The sequence below is a fragment of the Lytechinus variegatus genome, chromosome 3 (assembly GCF_018143015.1).
Source record: "Lytechinus variegatus isolate NC3 chromosome 3, Lvar_3.0, whole genome shotgun sequence".
Taxonomy (NCBI): Eukaryota; Metazoa; Echinodermata; class Echinoidea; order Temnopleuroida; family Toxopneustidae; genus Lytechinus; species Lytechinus variegatus.
Window position 1 is genome coordinate 10959111 of NC_054742.1, and position 17906 is coordinate 10977016.

A 17906-nucleotide genomic window follows, 5' to 3' on the forward strand; every position below is an offset into this window, starting at 1 on the left:
TCATTGCCAGACCCGCAAATACATTTTTGCAAACAGAGTTAACATGATCATTCCATATGAGGTTCTGGTCAATAACTACTCCAAAACATTTTATACTGGAGCAATGCCCTATCTCTGTCCCATCATAGGTTAGAGAGATGCCTTCAACTCCAAAAGAATTTATTTTTGGTTTACTTCCAATAATGATAAATTTAGTTTCGTCTACATTTAAACCTAATTTATTATTAACTATCCAATATTATTATGGATGTTTTTTTATGTCTTCCTGTAATTTTATTTGAATTTCATTCAGAGAAGAACCTGTACGATATAAAGTAGTATCATCGGCGTACATTATAAGACTCTCATTCCTTACCACTTTTACCATGTCATTGATGTATATCAAAAATAAGAGGGGTCCCAGTATCGACCCTTGAGGCACACCCTGATTTGACGGGGCTCGTCGATTTTTGTCTTTATAAAAAATTATAAAAAGAACTGAACTGAAATAAAGATTATTGTTCCATATAGGCCTGAAATGCACCAAAACGGGTAAAAATAAACTTAAAAAGGGGAAAAAAAACAGTGACTTATTTCGGCTACCGTTCGGCTATCGCGCAACTCCCACTTCCCTGGTTTATCCGAACATAATTATGGCCATTGAGTCCCTGTACAGATCATCGAGTTAGAACGTCGGTCTCTGTAATTGGTGAGTTGAGCCAACGGAGTTCAGCGAAACAGCCAATAAAATACAGAGACGAAGCTTTTGGTCTAGGTGTTACCCCGGGGTGTTTTTTAATTCTTTGTTTTTTTTTACATTTTCAGATTTTTTAAAAATCTAGCTCTTGCTATAAGCGCGCTTGCGTTATAAGGAGATACGTATTCATAAATTCCCGCAAATAGTCCTTGAAATGTCTAGTTTTCAGGTCAGTAGCCGTATCATTTTTATTCACATCACTTTGTTTAGATAGATACGCATCCTGTTCATGATTACACATCAAAAGGTTCACTGCCACAAACGTTTTGTCAAAAAAACCCCTTAATTTTCAGTGTGTTATATTAAAAAACTAATGTATTCGTTGATCATTCTTTATCCAATAAATAATATTTTCACGAGTTTGAACAGAAATACTGCTCAGTTAATCTCAATAACCTTTGGATTGTTAGAATGATTTATGTAAATGAACTCCTGAGAAATGTACATGTGTGCATTGATGAATATTGCACAATAAATTGAATTTTGGGGATGCATGTTTTCGGATTACATTCAAGACTACTGCAGAAATATATGCCCTGTTTTGAATTGGAATGGGAAATTCAAACTTTCATCACCTTAGTGTACAACAATTAACAATATTGAGAAACTGAAATAATTTCTCCAATATCAAATAAATTAATCCTAGATCTTTGGTCATTCTTACCCGAGAACCGAAAACACACATCATCTGCAAATATGTAGTCGCGTACATTTCTCTTCATTTTTTAGTTTTTTGGGAGAGAGTGCAAACAAAAGGATCATTTGATCGGGGGCGGATCCTAGCTTTCAGAATGGAGACACTGAAATAATTTTGACAAGCCATGAGAAAAGAAAAAAAAGAGAGGTTAAGCTATATCATTTATGTAAACATTTTGGATGAAAAGTAGGCACATCGCACGTGCCAAAAGTGCGCCCCTGGATCCGCACCTGTCTTGATACAACGCTCGCATAACGCTCACTGTCTACAAAAAAATATAAAGTAATAAAAACTAAATTTGCTTAATTGTCATTGCGCGATAATCCTCACAACCTGCGAGCACATAGAGCAGAACCAATCATGAAGTCACAGTAAAACAAATGTATTTCATTATTACCGCCCTCATGCAGAATTTAAGGATAAATGCAGGCTTTGCAACCATAGATGCTAGAGTGAATTTTAACAAAGGGAAACCTGAAAACAGAAAATTACAGCTTGGAAAAGCATCATAAAACGAGTGAATAGTCAGTCAAAATGTGGGTATGGATAGAGTGACCATTATAATGTACTGTTGCATGGCCAAGGTGTTTAATACTCTTTTCTATTTTCCCTTTGATAGATTCATAATAAGGAAGATGTTAACCATTGTGACCATAGTGGTGCTTTTATTTCTACAGATGAAGGCAAGTAGTGCCAAAATGATAACACAGCAAGGAGATATTTGTTTAAATAGTTATTCTTGGAGCGTGAGAGTGGTAAGTTAATTTCATAATTATCATTTTCCACTGTGTGTTTTTATTCTCTATCGAGTACGACAATCGTATACTATGTTGATACTTAATGTTATTTTGTTATCTTTCTTTTTGTATGAAGAACTTTTTTCACCATGAAAAAAACACGCATTCTCATCAGTTACAATATTACTGGCAGATTTGCTTTATTAATGGAATATAGTTGTGACGAACCAAGAAAATGTAACCTTTACATCTATATAATCCCTGGGGAATAATTTTGATGATTATCATGGATTCCGGCCAATCGCATTTATCACAATGATATATTTCAAACAAATATTGAACAGATAATGCATGCGGGCATTGGGGCTTAGCCGTAAATAATACGCCTTTCCCCTCCAAAAGGTTTAACTATGTTCACAACAAAAGCGAGTTTTATGTCATAAAGCACTCCGAAAGAACTCAAAAGATTGCATGAAAAGCCAGACATTCCCAGCCACAAAAGACAAAATCCGTCAGGAGAAAAGGGGAAGTCCAGAAATCGCGTTGTCTATATTGAGATAAAATGTTATTGCATTGACGCCCAATGGCGACAACGCATTGTTCTTGTTCCATATTCCTATTCCGTAATCTTCTTCTTCTTCTTCCACCAAAATCCCATTTGTTTAATACATGATTTTGTTAGCTCTACCCTGACTCCGGCCCTCATCCAAATTCATCCAAATTTAGTAGACATGTTTTCCAGCATCCCTAGTTGTGCCTCTCGTCTTCCATTTTCCCAAATCACTCATGCATGACCATCCAGGCGCCATTTTGTCCATTTCAAGTCCATTTGCATACCATTCTTCATTCTTTCATATCTCAATTATCCTGCATGCTACAGACTTCTAACAAATTGCTATAGATAGTCCAAGAGTTTCTCTATCATCTGCGACGTATAACCTGACCTTCAAAATGCCATCTTCATGTCCTAAATTCAAATCCGAAATAGCCTTCCTTCAAAAACGTCATATTTATTGAAATGTAAAGTAAAAAAATCGTAAAATGGCCATAACTTTCTTGTTTTGATTCATTTTGAACTCATTATTTCAGGAATTGATTACGGTATCATAACATACAAGCTGAGTTTTCACGCATCATTGACCTTCCGTCATTGAAATAGCGCCCTCTAAAGTTTCAAAAACGCTTACCTTTGAATGCTCCTCATTGCGTCATGCGTGGCCAAACCCGTACCCTTTTTTGAATTTAGGGTCTTCAAGATATGATCTTTCATGCCATTAAAAAAAATATATACCTTACAATTGACGAAATATCTGAAAAATGCTCCCGAAAATCAGCAAAATACCCCAAAATGCACTTTAATGCCAGCACAACTTCAACTTGCTCTTATTTCCTTATTATTGAAGCTTATTCTTTCTAACTTGGCTGATATGAATATTGATATATACTTCAACCGTTCGTCAACCTTTTGTAACAGAAACTGACAAAAATCTGACGTCAGCTTCAAATTATTGTGCAAAACCTTCATTTTTAATGTCTTTCTTTATATGGCATTTACTTCCGGTCTATTGCCTGCGCACAAATAAAAGTGGTATCAATGTCACCGCATTGGAATACTCTTTCCAGTGATACCAAATACGACATAGGTTACAACAGAAAATTTCAAGATAATCAATCTGAACTCATGGTATACTACTGACTATGTACAGCTTCAAATTATTGTGCAAAACCTTCATTTTTAATGTCTTTCTTTATATGGCATTTACTTCCGGTCTATTGCCTGCGCACAAATAAAAGTGGTATCAATGTCACCGCATTGGAATACTCTTTCCAGTGATACCAAATACGACATAGGTTACAACAGAAAATTTCAAGATAAGTCAATCTGAACGCATGGTATACTGCTCACTATGTACACATTATCAACAACAGAATTGTACACAGTGTCTATTGCATCGGTTTCGCGCAAAAACGAACTGAACGTACTATGGCATGCCATTTGTCCAATAAGGCGATAAACTCAGTTTATGCATGCACATCGCTCTGATATGTACTTAACACGGGTTACGTTGATGAATTGTCAGCGAATTCGTATGCTTATTTCTATTACTCTCTCTGCGTCTTTCTGTCTCTCTCTTTGTTCAGCGGCCACATGGTCTAAAAATGGACGAAATTTGTTTGACTCGAGAATGTAATTTCCTATGAAAAGCAAAATCTGCCAAAATCCAATTTGATTAACATGTAATTTTTGTTAGTCCTCTCCTGCCTCCGTTTCTCATCCAAATTCATTCTGATTTGGTAGACATACTGTCCATAATTAGGGACCATAACCTTTAGAAATAGCGCCTTCTATTGCAAAGTCTTGAAATAGTTAAATTGCCATAACTTCCTTGTTTGAATTTATTTTGGTCTCATGTTTTCAGGGTTTGCCAATTGTATCATTTCACATACTCCAACTGTGTTTTACGCATCAGTGATCATTCCTTTAAGAAATAGCGCCCTCTAATATTTTGAGAATGTATATCATCTAGAGTTTTCTCTTGATCTCCTCCTGTTTCTTGCCCTCTATTAAATCAGAGGCGTCAATGCATGCACATCGTTCTGAAACGATTGCAGTTCTAGTTTCGTACATGTACATCATTCGGAAACAATAGGCCTATAAAAAACTATAATTTATAATGCTCTTGTCAAATTAAATGTTTAAACTTCACCTAACCTTAATAATTATTGGGGGCGAGCTTATTATACTGTAATATGATTGTAATATTTGTTTGAATAATTTCCAGTAGTTAATGGTAGACTCACCGAAAAATTGTAAACTGTTTAAGAAACAGATTTGTCAACATCAAATATTATAGGTTTAATTGTGATAAAAACCGATTTAAAGGAAAAAAATAAAAACGTATACACCCGAATAAATTCATTAAAAACACCCACACTTTGCAGAGAACATGGAAAAGATTACGAAAATAATCACTCAAAAAGAATATTTAAACAAACAGGGGAAATCTTAAAGACAGAATTTGACTATAGACCCGACTTGTATAAGGAAATGATTGAAAATATGCATTCAAGAATATCAAATTGTATTTGCTCAGAATTTGGAAAAGATAACAGGTGGGTGTTTCATAAAGCTGTTCGCAAGTTAAGAGCGACTTTAAGAACGACTGGTGATCCCTTCATGCGGTAAGTGGTATATTGTATTGGTGATGGTTTAGTGCGTAAGAAAGGTTAACCAGTCATTCTTAAAGTCGCTCTTATCTTACGAACAGCTTTATGAAACGGCCCCCGGGTCTGTAAAAACAAATACCATCTAATATCTTAATTATTTTGTGCCCGCTTCTTTCAGTCAACTACGTATATTATTTACACTTAAAATGTGTACACTTATACAGACTCCCCAAGGAATAATACAAACTGAGATGAGATTGAAAATGACAATGTACACAGCAAAAACTGTGGTGTTAACCGGTGTACATAGAGGACCACACCAGTTATTTTACACTGGTGTTAAATTGGTGGTGTTAGTTTTACACCTGTAGGTGTTATTACAACAACTATGGTTGTTACATTTCCACTCTTTGGTGTTATGTTCAATCTCTAGGGTGTAATTTTAACATCTCAGTGTGTGGTCCTCTATTACCACCAATTGGTGTCAGTTTTAACACCACAGTTTTTACAGTGTATAATCTATGGCAACAAGGTCTTCCTTATGGCTTAAATTACCGGTACCTCCTTAATGCAAAGAACCATGCACCTTATATCTTTTGCATCATATAAAAGTGATACTCCTGGCTGAAAATATTTATATCTATAAATAGATAAAATAAAATTCACAAAGCAAAGTTCTGAAACTTTTATCAAAATCGGATAACAAATAACGAATTTATTGAAATTTAAAGTTAAGCAATATTTTTTTGAAAACAGTATGCGCGTGATCATGATTCATGAATATCCATTAGGTGGGCTGATGATGTCACATCCCGTCTTTCCTTTTTCTTATGTTATTACATGAAATCATATTTGTTTCATTTTCTCACACACGTGTAAATGATGTGTCTCCATTATAATGAAATAAGTTGCAGTAATAAATAACTAATGCACTTAATCAGTTGTTCGATCCAATTATTTTAGTTCTTGGTAGGAAAAAATTGAAATAATAATTTCATATAATAAAATACAAAAGAAAAAGTGGGGACATGACATGCCAAGAACTGTTTCACCGGAAAATGCACATCTCTAAAATTCAATAACTTTGTTATTTGTCATCCGATTTTGATCAACTTTTCAGCGCTTTGCTCTGTAAATTTTACTTTATTTATTGAGATACATGGCCTGGAGTATTCCTTTAACAAAAATACTTATCATTTTCCTCACAAAGTTTGATGAGTACTCTTTTTATTTATGATTTTAACTTTGCATTTTAACTGTTTGGACCAATTGATTAAGAGAGGTGACCAAATATCTATGTATATATGCATAAGCTATATACATAAAAAAATCTTATCTCATTATGTATCTATGGGGTGGTGTAAACAGGAACATTTATTTTGATACACTGAAATTAGTCTGGACGCACAGACTCTTGGTTTTCGCATAGATTCACTATATTCGACACATGCAGACAGAGCCTTTGCCGTCTACTCTACCCTAGACCTGCAATTGGTTAAAGTGTCAAAGCCTGTGCTTGCAGACTACGCTAAAATGAAATGTTGAAACAACATTAAAAGGTTGGAGAGACAGCCTCTTCTAAACCTTGCATAAAATTGAATCCAACATTGGGTCGAACCATTTGTAGTGGTAAATACAGCATTTAGAAAAGGTTGTCAGTCCTCCAATCTTTCAAATGTTGATTTAACATTTCATTTTAAAAAGTATTTGAAGACTCCACCTAATCGCGAAAGTGCATCTCGCTCAGTAAATTCCAATACAATTTCCTCTGTCAAATTACTTTATTTTTATTGGAGCGTTGTGGCCCAGTGGATTAGTCTTTTGACTTTGAAACAGAGGGTCGTGAGTTCGATTTCCAGCCATGGCGTAATTTCCTTCAGCAAGAAATTTATCCACATTGTGCAGCACTCAATCCAGGTGAGGTGAATGGGTATCCCGTCGGAAGAAATTCCTTGAATGCTTGAGCACCTATAGGCAGCCCAGCTAAGGCCGGGGTAATAATAATAGCAGGGCCCGCTGGGAGATGCAGTTTTAAGAACTGAAGTGGTTATCCCGGGAAAATATGCCTATATTATTATTATAATTAGATATAATTATTATATTAGTAGTAGTATTTGCTCTTTATTTTTTTTTCAGATTGATCAACAATTCATGTACCAGTACACTATAACAGATTCCTCACACCACTGTTTAGGTAAGATTTCATGTATTGTACATGATTGAGAAGATGATTGTGTCCTGTTTGTCTTTACTCCAAGAACATTATCACCTTAACTCCTTAAAGGGGAATCCATCCCAAATAAAAAAAAAATGTTTTTAAAGGAAAGCGAAAAATCAGACAAGTTTAGGAATATCGGGCAAACAATAAGGAAGTTATGATTTTCAAAAGTTCTTCCAATGTCTTTTTTTTGTAAATATACTTCAAATTATATGTTTGATTCATGAGGACATACCTGGGTTGTATTTTGTTTACTGCCCCAGTGGATTAGGTACTTGGGAGAAAACCAAAAATTCTTGATAATTAAGAACATGGCCTATGGGAAAGTTGTCCTTGCCACTTGTCATAATTTACTTATCCACTTGCCATTTTAAAATATATGCATAGTCTCGGGGATCTCAGTTTAAGCAGCCATAACTTTATTATTGCTTGTCTGAATTCTTTCAAACTTTCACCATAATTCTGTTTTACTTTATTTTTCTCCTTTCCCACATATGTTATGACGAAGGATGGATTCCCCTTTAACAGGCCCGTAACCGGGGGGGGGGGTTCTGGGATCCGCGGAGCCCCGCTGCTAACAGCTAAACAAAAAGTAGGCCTATTATCAGTTACACTCACTGGCGTAAATCGATGATGTGGTGAAACAATAGATCACCCCCTGAACAAAAGCTTCACCTTTTGGACTTGCGACAGTCAGAGGCGTCGATTTGGGGGGGGGGCGATCGCCCCACCAATGAAAATATTGGGGGGGGGCAAACATATCATTTTGCCCCCCCCCCCCATAATTCCGGATATGCATTAAAAAAAACAAGATTGTAATGTTTAGCAAGCAAGATGGAGATACACAACTCGTTCTTTATTCAAAATCGTGCTCAAAATGTCCGCTTTTCAGATTGGAATATAAAAATTTTCAGCTCGCGCTTCGCGCTCGCATCATTTCTGTAGCAAAAACCCATACTTTTCATGATTAAATAGGTGAATGTAAATGTCCCGTTTCAGTTCTAGGCCTCAAAAGAACTCCTGCTCCGATTTGCGATCATCTTTGCTTCGAGATAATTATATCTTGTTCTTTATCAAAAACGTCCATTAAACTGTCATTTTTTCAGATCAAAATGTCAAAATTTTCAGCTCGCGCTTCGCGCTCGCATCTATTCTTCTTTTAGATACAAATCTTAATCATTGGTACCAGAAATGCTTAGAATATCAAGTTTTCAGGTCAGAATATAAAGAAATTTCAGCTCACTCTCGGCACTCGTCGATATGTATCCTCCTCATGAGTTACTACAAACAGTCCTAAACAGGCACGCTTTTCCTGTCAGTATACTAAAAAATTAGCTCGCGCTTCGCGCTCGCATTAATTTGTTGGTGAGATACGTGTCTGTGTCTCATGAGTCATTTATACACACACGTATACATATATATATATATATATATACATATTATGTGTGTGTGTGGGTGTTTTGTACGATCGAGCGCCTTTGGAACGTTAATGATTTTGTCCCCCCCCCCCAATCTAAAAAATGGATCGACGCCCCTGGCGACAGTGATCAGTTATTTTCAGCGGTTTGCATTTGCAGTAAAGGGGTACAGAAAGGGGTACACTATGCTGAAAGTAATGTAATTTGAACATTGATAAATCAAACACTGAAAACATAATCAAAATTGGACAAGGAAAACCTTATGCTTTGCATTTTTTCAGTGAAACAGTTCTATGCATATCTCCATGAATATACAATGAGGAAACTGATGATGTCATGTCCCCACTTGTTCCTTTGTATTTTATTACATGAAATTATATCTAATAAAATTACGTCCTCTTCATTCAAAATGTCCAGATGCAGAATGGAATATCAAAAATTTTCAGCTCGCGCATCGTGCTCGCATCATTTACTTAGCAAGACAATCATTCTTTTTGTTATCACAAAAAGTTAATGAAAAGTCCAGTTTTTAGGTCTAAACCTAAAAAAAAAAACGCGCGCTTCGCATTTGCAATGATATTGTTAATTGGATGCATGTCATGTTCTTTATCAAAACGTCCATAAAGTGTCATTTTGAGATCGAAATTTAAAAAATTTCATTCGTGCTCGTATCAATATTTTTCATTTAGATGCCCATCTTGATTATCGGCTTAGAATGTCAAGCCTTCAGGTTAGCATATCACCATTTTTTTATTCGTGAGATATGTATGTTCTTCATTAGTCACCGCAAAAACAGGTCAATTTTCCTGTGTTCAGGTCAATATATTAAAAATTTCTTGATCCCCGTTACAAAAAGTAAAATACTTTAAGCGTTCAGTTTTCAGATCTTAATACATAAACTATCAACAAGTTTGAGCTTGCCCTCGCATTATTTATTTCAGCGGCCGATCCGGAAAAATGTAGATATTTTTTTTCTTCTGCCCTCCCCTCCTATTGCCCCCTCCCCCTCCATCGCGGGGAGTAACGGAACTGATCATTAACTACAGTGCGTCTCAAAAACACTTTTGAAATGGCTATAACCAAACAAAAATACCTATATACATGGAAAAATAATAAAGTCAACTTTCAGATGACACCCCAATAATGAGAAAACTAATCATGCTTGGGTATGAAAAGTAGGGTTGGCTGGAATTAGCTTTCCAATTTCTTTTAGTTTTTGAGATGTGAGTCCCTTTGAACTTGCAAAGTTTATGGTGTTGTTATAAATCAATGATCAATCGTAATTAATTTAGGTTCTTAAAGTAAATTTCAAGAATGATTAAATTAAAATTTAATGCATGAGTGAACATGAATCACATTTTTTGTGCATCATTTTGACTTTTTTCACGTGGATTTCAGCAATGTGTTCATGTGAGTCAGAATAGGGATGAGATAGGACATAGATGGGGGAAGTATGTTGATTAGATAAGGATCCACAGAACACTTTAGCCCCCCCCCCCCTTCTCTCTCTCTACCCCTTCCTTCTGAGAGACTAGCGTTTGCTAGGATGAGCAGGAATTGGCCTTCCAGTTTTGTTTAGAGGTGAGTCTTTTAGAACTTGCAAAGTTAAGGGTGTATAACATACTATATTACTGATGAATCGAGATCAGTTTGGGTTTCTTGAGCTAATTTCATGAGGTATAAATTGAAATGCAGTACATGAGTAAACAGGAATTGTAATTTTAATGTAGCATTGTAAGTTTATTATGTGGATCTAATTGCTCCGAGAGTCAGAGTAATGTGATGGTACTTGTTGCATATGAGGGGGTCAGATAGGGTAAGACTGGGTTAAAAGGGCATTCCTCTTCTTTGTGTTCTCTTACAAATTACAAATCATGTACCCTCCCCCTCCAACCCCTCTTTCTCCTGGATGGTATTCAAAACCTAACTGCCTAGTGACTAGTGGTTGATGGGTCTTTTTTCTGTTGAATGATTACTAAGAAATTTAACCGGAAAATTGACTAATTATGATGATTTATGAAATAATTCATTGAAAAAGCTGAATGTTTGATTGATAATTCATTGAAAAATCGGAATGTTTAATCACATTGATTGAGTTGATTTACTAATAAAATGTTGATTGAATGGTAAAAGTTGATGACCAAATTTTCAGAATTTATCATCAAATTGACAATCCGCTCTAGATTTTATACATGTAATAGCATTCAGTCTCGATCTAAGGGAGGCGAAACATTCACATGTGAAAGTTAAAATGCTTCACTGAGAATTGCAACTCACGCTCACTCATGCATGAAATTTCAATTTAATTATTCATGAAATTTGCTCTAACAATTGAAATTGATCATGAGTAATGATTGATTAATTTATCATAACACCCTCAACTTTGCAAGTTCCAAAGCACTCGCCTCTCAAAAACTGAAAGAAATTGGAAGGCTAATTCCTGCCCACCCTAATGTTCATACCCTTTGTTTAAGTGGGTAGTACTCACTCAAGCATGAATAGTTTCCCAACTTTTTGGTGGCATCTGAAAGTGGACTTCATTAGCTTTCCACATATAAAGGTATTTTCCCCCTAAGTGACAGATTTTTTGTTTGGCAGCCTTTTCAAAAGTATATAGTTTCTTTAGACGAACTGTAGAAAGATTTACCCCCCCCCCGTAGAAAATCCTGGTTACGGGCCTGCTTGATAACAGTCACAGCTCCCCCCCTCCCCTCTGTGTATTACGTTATACGGTGCATTTCGGGTATACTACTAATAGTTTAGATAAGTTTGATAACAAAATGCACTGGTAGAGCATATATAGAGTGTATATCTGACGGGAGTACTGTTAACAAAATGTATTATTGAAATGTAATTTGACCTGGAACTTTTGCACTTGTCGGTAAGGGGCCCATTCCATAGAGGGGAGAAAGACCAATAATTAGCAAGGTCTTAAAGCAGCCTTCAAGATCACTAAAATTTCTTTTCTCTGTGGAATGGCTCAGAAACACCCCTCAAAGAACTAAAAAAAAGTGATTGGTACCTCTTGTCTTACTAGGCTTAGACTAGTCCTATAAAGACCTTTCAATGGTCTTTCAGGGTTATTTTATGCAACAAGCAAGTGATCTTTCAAAATTCTTTCCATGGACTTTGCCTGGTCTTTCATGATCTCCCATGAGTCTTACACTATCTCTGCAAATATCTTGAGAGACTGTCGAAAGATCATGGAAAGAATAATAACAACTTTGAAAGTTCATCGAAAGACCACTGAAAGACTGCTGGTATACTATCAAAAGACAATTTTCCTGTAAAACCTCTGAAAGACTGTTTTGAACTGTTTGAAAAAGTTTTGGAGATCATGGAAACCACGAAGACCTCTGAAAGATCCATCAGGAATCGTGAAAGACCTCAGAGATCTTTGAAAATTCATTGAAACACCATTGTAAGATCAAATAATCATGTTGTCCTTCAGAGTTATATACGATCATGGAGTTTGACACATTTTTCAATGTGATGGATGATAGGTTTTGCTTTGCCATGGTAACGACATATTATGTAATGATATGATATATAAATTTCGGCGGAAATGCTCATTTCATTAACATAACGTTGAAATGTTCTGATTTAGTGTTGAATAAAACTTTAATCGGTTTGTAAGGAGTGGGTAAATTGCTCCTTAACAATATAGTTAAGGCACATTTTTGGTAAATTGTACACTTTGGTAAGAGAATTTGGGGTAACATACTTATTTATCGGCACATTTTAGTCACAAAGTTCCTTTATCAATATGTGTCTTAACTATGTTTAGGAGCAATTTTTAACCCCCCCCCCCTTCCCATTCCCATTGTCAATTATTATACACGGTTATTTTTCAATGCTGCAAGTTTCATATTTTCTGTTTTGGATTCTTGTTTTGCTAACAATATCAATATATTTTGTGTGATTCTTTGTTGTGTTGCAGCCAATATCATATTTGTTGTTTTAGATTCCTAGTTGTGTTGTGGTCAATATCTATTTTCTGTTAGTAGTTCTCTTCTATGTTATTTTTCTTCATTTTCATAATGCCTACTTTTGTTTTTCAAGCAAATGTGGCAGCTTTTATGCGTAACTATTCAAATAAATGCGTTGTTGATTTAGAAATGATGTGGAACCAATGCTTTCGATACAATATAATTTTTGGTTTGGGTCGCGCTGTATAGTCCGACGAGGCATAATAGGTGCATCGACAAGGTTTTGGTCAAACTGAATGCTTTATTCATTTAATTGTTTAGATTATCATCGGATCCAAACAATGAGGTGAATGATAAGATGTGTAACACCAAGCATCAAACTTGTTAGATTCGTACCAAGGCCATATTGCCCACCAAAAAATAAAGAAAATAATAGCATTGTTTAAATGGCAGTCAGCCTTTTAAAACAGAGTAAATGTAATATGTATGAAATTTATTTGAAAAAAATATATAAAAACAAATATTATGACAAAATGATTTGTTTCCATGTAAACTTATTTGTTCTAATAAGTTGCACTTCAATTACATGTAAAAAGAAACTTGTGGGTAATATAATTATAAACGCCCATGTTATATAAACTCACAACGTTTTTGCAAAATCATGAAGTATCATCTCTTTATCCTGCTTAAAATGTCATAGGACATAACTTTCAAATAATTGTTAAAGGGAATGGGAATGAACTCTGTAAAATATTTTTTTTCAGTAGACAACTAGCATGTTTGATTCCCGTTCTTATTGTGCAGATACCTGTCAGACGGAAGGCAATACTCCAAGTCCAGACATAGAATATGCAGAACAGGTCTATGAAGTGAACACTGACTTTTATGGATCCATTGATGATAATGGTGACGTCATCACTTGTCTGAATATCACATTTGAAGTCAGACGCCATAGTAAGTTATTTTGAGAGTGATGATGACAATAATGAAAACATCAATAACTGACAATGATAGTATGAGAATGATATACCACCATCATACCAATAAGCCTATACACTAATGATAATGCTGATGATAATGATAATAATAATTAGCAAACTATGTACCGTTCAATCAATAGATTGGGTTTTTTTGGGGGGGGGGTAGTAACAACATTTGTAAAAAGTTTTTCTTTTTATATTGATGAATAAGGACATGTAATAGTTACATAAAAATTAATATTACATGAAGCATGAATAATTTCTTCAATAATACTGTTTTCAAAAATAAACATTTTTTCAAAGTTTTTACAAAGCTTCTCTATTATTGTTGTCTTCAGTGGCGTGGGGGAACGTGCCCCCCCCCCAAAAAAAAAAAAATGGAAAAGGGAGAAAAAGGGGGAGAAGGAAGAGAAACGTATATATAATTACATAAGAAAAATTTTTCATATCTTTATGAAACCTAATTTGCTCAGGGCCTATGTCTTCATTGTTCCTGGTGCTCGCATTGTCTGTTTAACTAGATATAATAGATCAAGTATTTTTTGGAACATTATAGTTTTTCAAGTGTATTTGAGAGACCTGACGTTGTCAAATCAAGTCAATATACACCAAATATATTTCATCGCACTTCGAGTTTTTATTGTTTTATGTATTTTTTTCAAAAAACATATAAATACAAAGTAATATAAAGTAATACAAATCAAATACAATTTTACAGACGAGCATTCTTACGGTATAATAAACAGTATAATATTGAGCATAAATGGAAATGAGGGGGTCCACTAGAAAGCAATGCTTGTAAAGTGTGGATCGCCCCCTTGTAATGATATATGCTTCTTTTTTCATGACTACTTAAAGTGATAGCCCCATTTTAAAGTCTTAATACAAAACAAATTCCAGTCCGTGCTTACGTTCGAATGAGTGGATTGGTGAGATATGTCTGCTTTTCATGAATTCCTAAAATCAGTCCTTAAAATGTCCCTTTTCTGATCTGAATATGAAACATTTTTCAGCTCGCGCTCGCATCATTAATTTGGCTAGTGAAATACTTATGGTCTTAGTTTAGCGAGACAGCCACGTATCATGATAACAAACATTGCATATAATGTCCCGTTTTAGGTCTGAATCATCAAAATTTTCAGCTCGCGCTAAGTGACTCAAAATTTTTGCTGGTGCCTCCCGCCCATGCCGTGATGGCCCACGGTACGCCACTGATTGTCTAAATGATTACAAATCCACCTTTCGAATAATTAAGTATATACCAAATTCATGAAATCTGCAACGAATAAAAATTGAATAAATAGCATATCTTGCATACATAATTAGAAGATTCAAAATTCTATACTTATTGCTTTTTAACTTGATTTGCAAGCTCACTATAATTACACTGCAAAAACGGTGGTGTTAATTTAACACCAGCCGGAGTCCACATCAGAACGGCATTTAAACAACGCAAATAATTAAGTTGCGGCTTATGAAAACTCCTACATGATTTCTGAATTTATTTCTGTGGCTTTTTGTTGAAAATACTCCAGTTCTGCACATGAATAGATCCAGTAAAATTTATAGCTTCATTGTATGACAATCTTTCATAATTATGTCACGCAATATCGCATCTACACTATGTTGAATTCATGCTTGGAACCCATGCTGATCGGCCCATGTCCATTTATACAATAGAACTTACCTTCAAACAGCATGCCATTTAATTGTGTTAAAGGGCTTTATGAACTGTTTATTATAATTCTTCATAATACATACATGAGAAGACAATACTATTTAAAACTGAAATATGTTTAATCGAGTTTATTTATTAAAACAACATGATAAATAGCTGTTTTGTAGTATATGGTGCCGGATAAAAAAAGTGTATTATAATGGTAAGCAAGGTTATTAGTGTGTATTCATCTTAAACATTGCACCAATGATGACTTTGGAACCTTGGAAATACATTTGAAATCGCAGTGGGTTTTAGGCATTCCGCTATTAAAGTTTCTTAAAAATGACAGACTGAAGATAAAGAAAATACAAATTTCCAGACAATGATTTGATTAGATGCGTTACAAGGGCATTTAGAAGTATTTATAATTAAATAATGAAAAAATTTATTTTCATTTATTTACCAGAAGAAATAAAAGGAAACTAGTTGTATTAGAATATTTGAACTTGTGATAATAAGGTCATCAAACGTTTTATTGGCATGGAAACTAATACTTTGACTTTTGAAAAGTAAAAATGAGTTATTAGTCACATGTTTATACAGAAGTTAATCATTGAGAGTGTATCATTTTACTAAAACTAATTTCTTTGAGAAATCATGGCATTTTGAAAAAAATAAATCTTGTTGTTTAATTTGAACTATAATTTGGACTCGTAACTTACTTTAGCGTTCCATGTTTCATGATGTATTATATATGGTTGGAAGACTGGTTTGTGTAATATAAGTAATCCTCATTAGAAGGAGAAGAGGAAGAAGAAGAAGAATGAAAATGACAAAAAATACCCCAACTTACACGAGATCCATTTCGAAATAAGAAAATTCGGTAGTGATTAATTTTGCTTCTATCATGTTTATCAAAGTATGTTTACTCAATTTTTATTTACTTACCCCTATAGTGAAAATTTATGTGTATACGGTAATTGGGGTTTGTACATCGGACTTCATGTTTTTTAATACTCTAGGTGCTTCCAATCTAGAAGGATTGATATTCACACTGGAAGATCATTGGAATGGTGGCTACAAAGAGTGCTATAGATTGAATTTCACATCAGGATTGAACCGTTTGTCTGTTTATGACTCTACAGCTCCAAATAAAAATGTGAGTTTATAATATCCCAGTTCATACAATTGCTCTTTAAATCGTAATATCTCTTTTTCTTATCTGCTCACCATGCAATCTATAACAATATAGAAAAGGGGTCAGAGAATAATTCAATCTGTCTTATATCAATTAAGATTTGTTGCAATGATATTTTTAAAAAAGAGTAAAAACTTTTAAAAAATCCAAAGATTGAACTAGAAGATGTTTCTCGAAAATAATGCGATAATTTATTCCTAATTTTACTAAACAGTAGTGCACAAAATACCCTAATTTCGTGGACCAAAATTGTCCAGGAATTATTGTCGAAGTTTGCATAATTCATGTCTAGATTAAAAACTTGACACGTTGACTACTGTGTTAGTACACAAAATATATCAAGAGGAGGTAATTTATTATGTCCATAATGAAGTGAATTCGAAAGTAAACCAACAACGTAGCATGGAGACCTTCATCATTAATCAATCTTGAGTCTTTATTTGGTCTTTTCAATGACTGTTTATCGGGTATAGCTAAGTTTCAATAATGACAAAAGATTATAAAGTCGTTTGAAGTCATCTTTTCCATATTTCTTATATAAGGATGCTGAAGGGTCAATGCGATAGGTAATCAAATCTAATTATGTAGTTTCATTTTCCCTAAAACAACAATCTTGATATGAATTTGTCGCTCGAATTCTAAGAATTGTTCATTGTATCATGGTCATAGCAAGTCATAACTGCCTGATGTGAAAATATAAATTCAGTTGAATAAAGATGGCTACGCGGCCCATGTATGGGAAAATAATTAATGGAAATGTCATTTTACATGTCCGATTTCCAACAAACTAAAAAAAAAATCAAAAAGAGAAATTATTTGTTAACTGAAGATGTGTCATATAGTGGCCATGATTGATGTATATACAAAGAAATTTTATCTTTTTTCTTTGAATGTGTGGACAAATAGAAAAAAATTGTTTATAAGCACACAACCCCGACCTGTAGTGGCTAATAAATAGTAGTAAAAATGCTAGAATTCTATTCACTATAATAGATTATCATTAAAACTTGAATATGATTTCATAAATAGCCTTCCGATATGGTATCTATTTTAATTTGACTAGAGTAGACTATATTAAGAGAGTATGTATCAAAATATTATCAATTGTAGAATATTGAATTTGAGCATTGAAATTTTGATTGCTTTTCTGTATTGAATTAAATAA

The 17906-nt window shown here is 34.4% G+C and overlaps 1 protein-coding gene across 1 annotated transcript in view; it reads left to right on the forward strand.

The window, feature by feature from the left end:
* The first annotated feature begins 1875 nt into the window (after positions 1–1875).
* Positions 1876–17906, forward strand: part of LOC121410201 — a 28708-nt gene continuing 12677 nt past the window's right edge. Inside the window, exons 1-4 of the mRNA XM_041602128.1 lie at positions 1876–2188; positions 7475–7532; positions 13708–13857; positions 16566–16702. Of these exons, the coding sequence (XP_041458062.1) occupies positions 1976–2188; positions 7475–7532; positions 13708–13857; positions 16566–16702 (558 nt within the window). The 5' untranslated portion in view covers positions 1876–1975. The remainder of the gene's footprint in view (positions 2189–7474; positions 7533–13707; positions 13858–16565; positions 16703–17906) is intronic.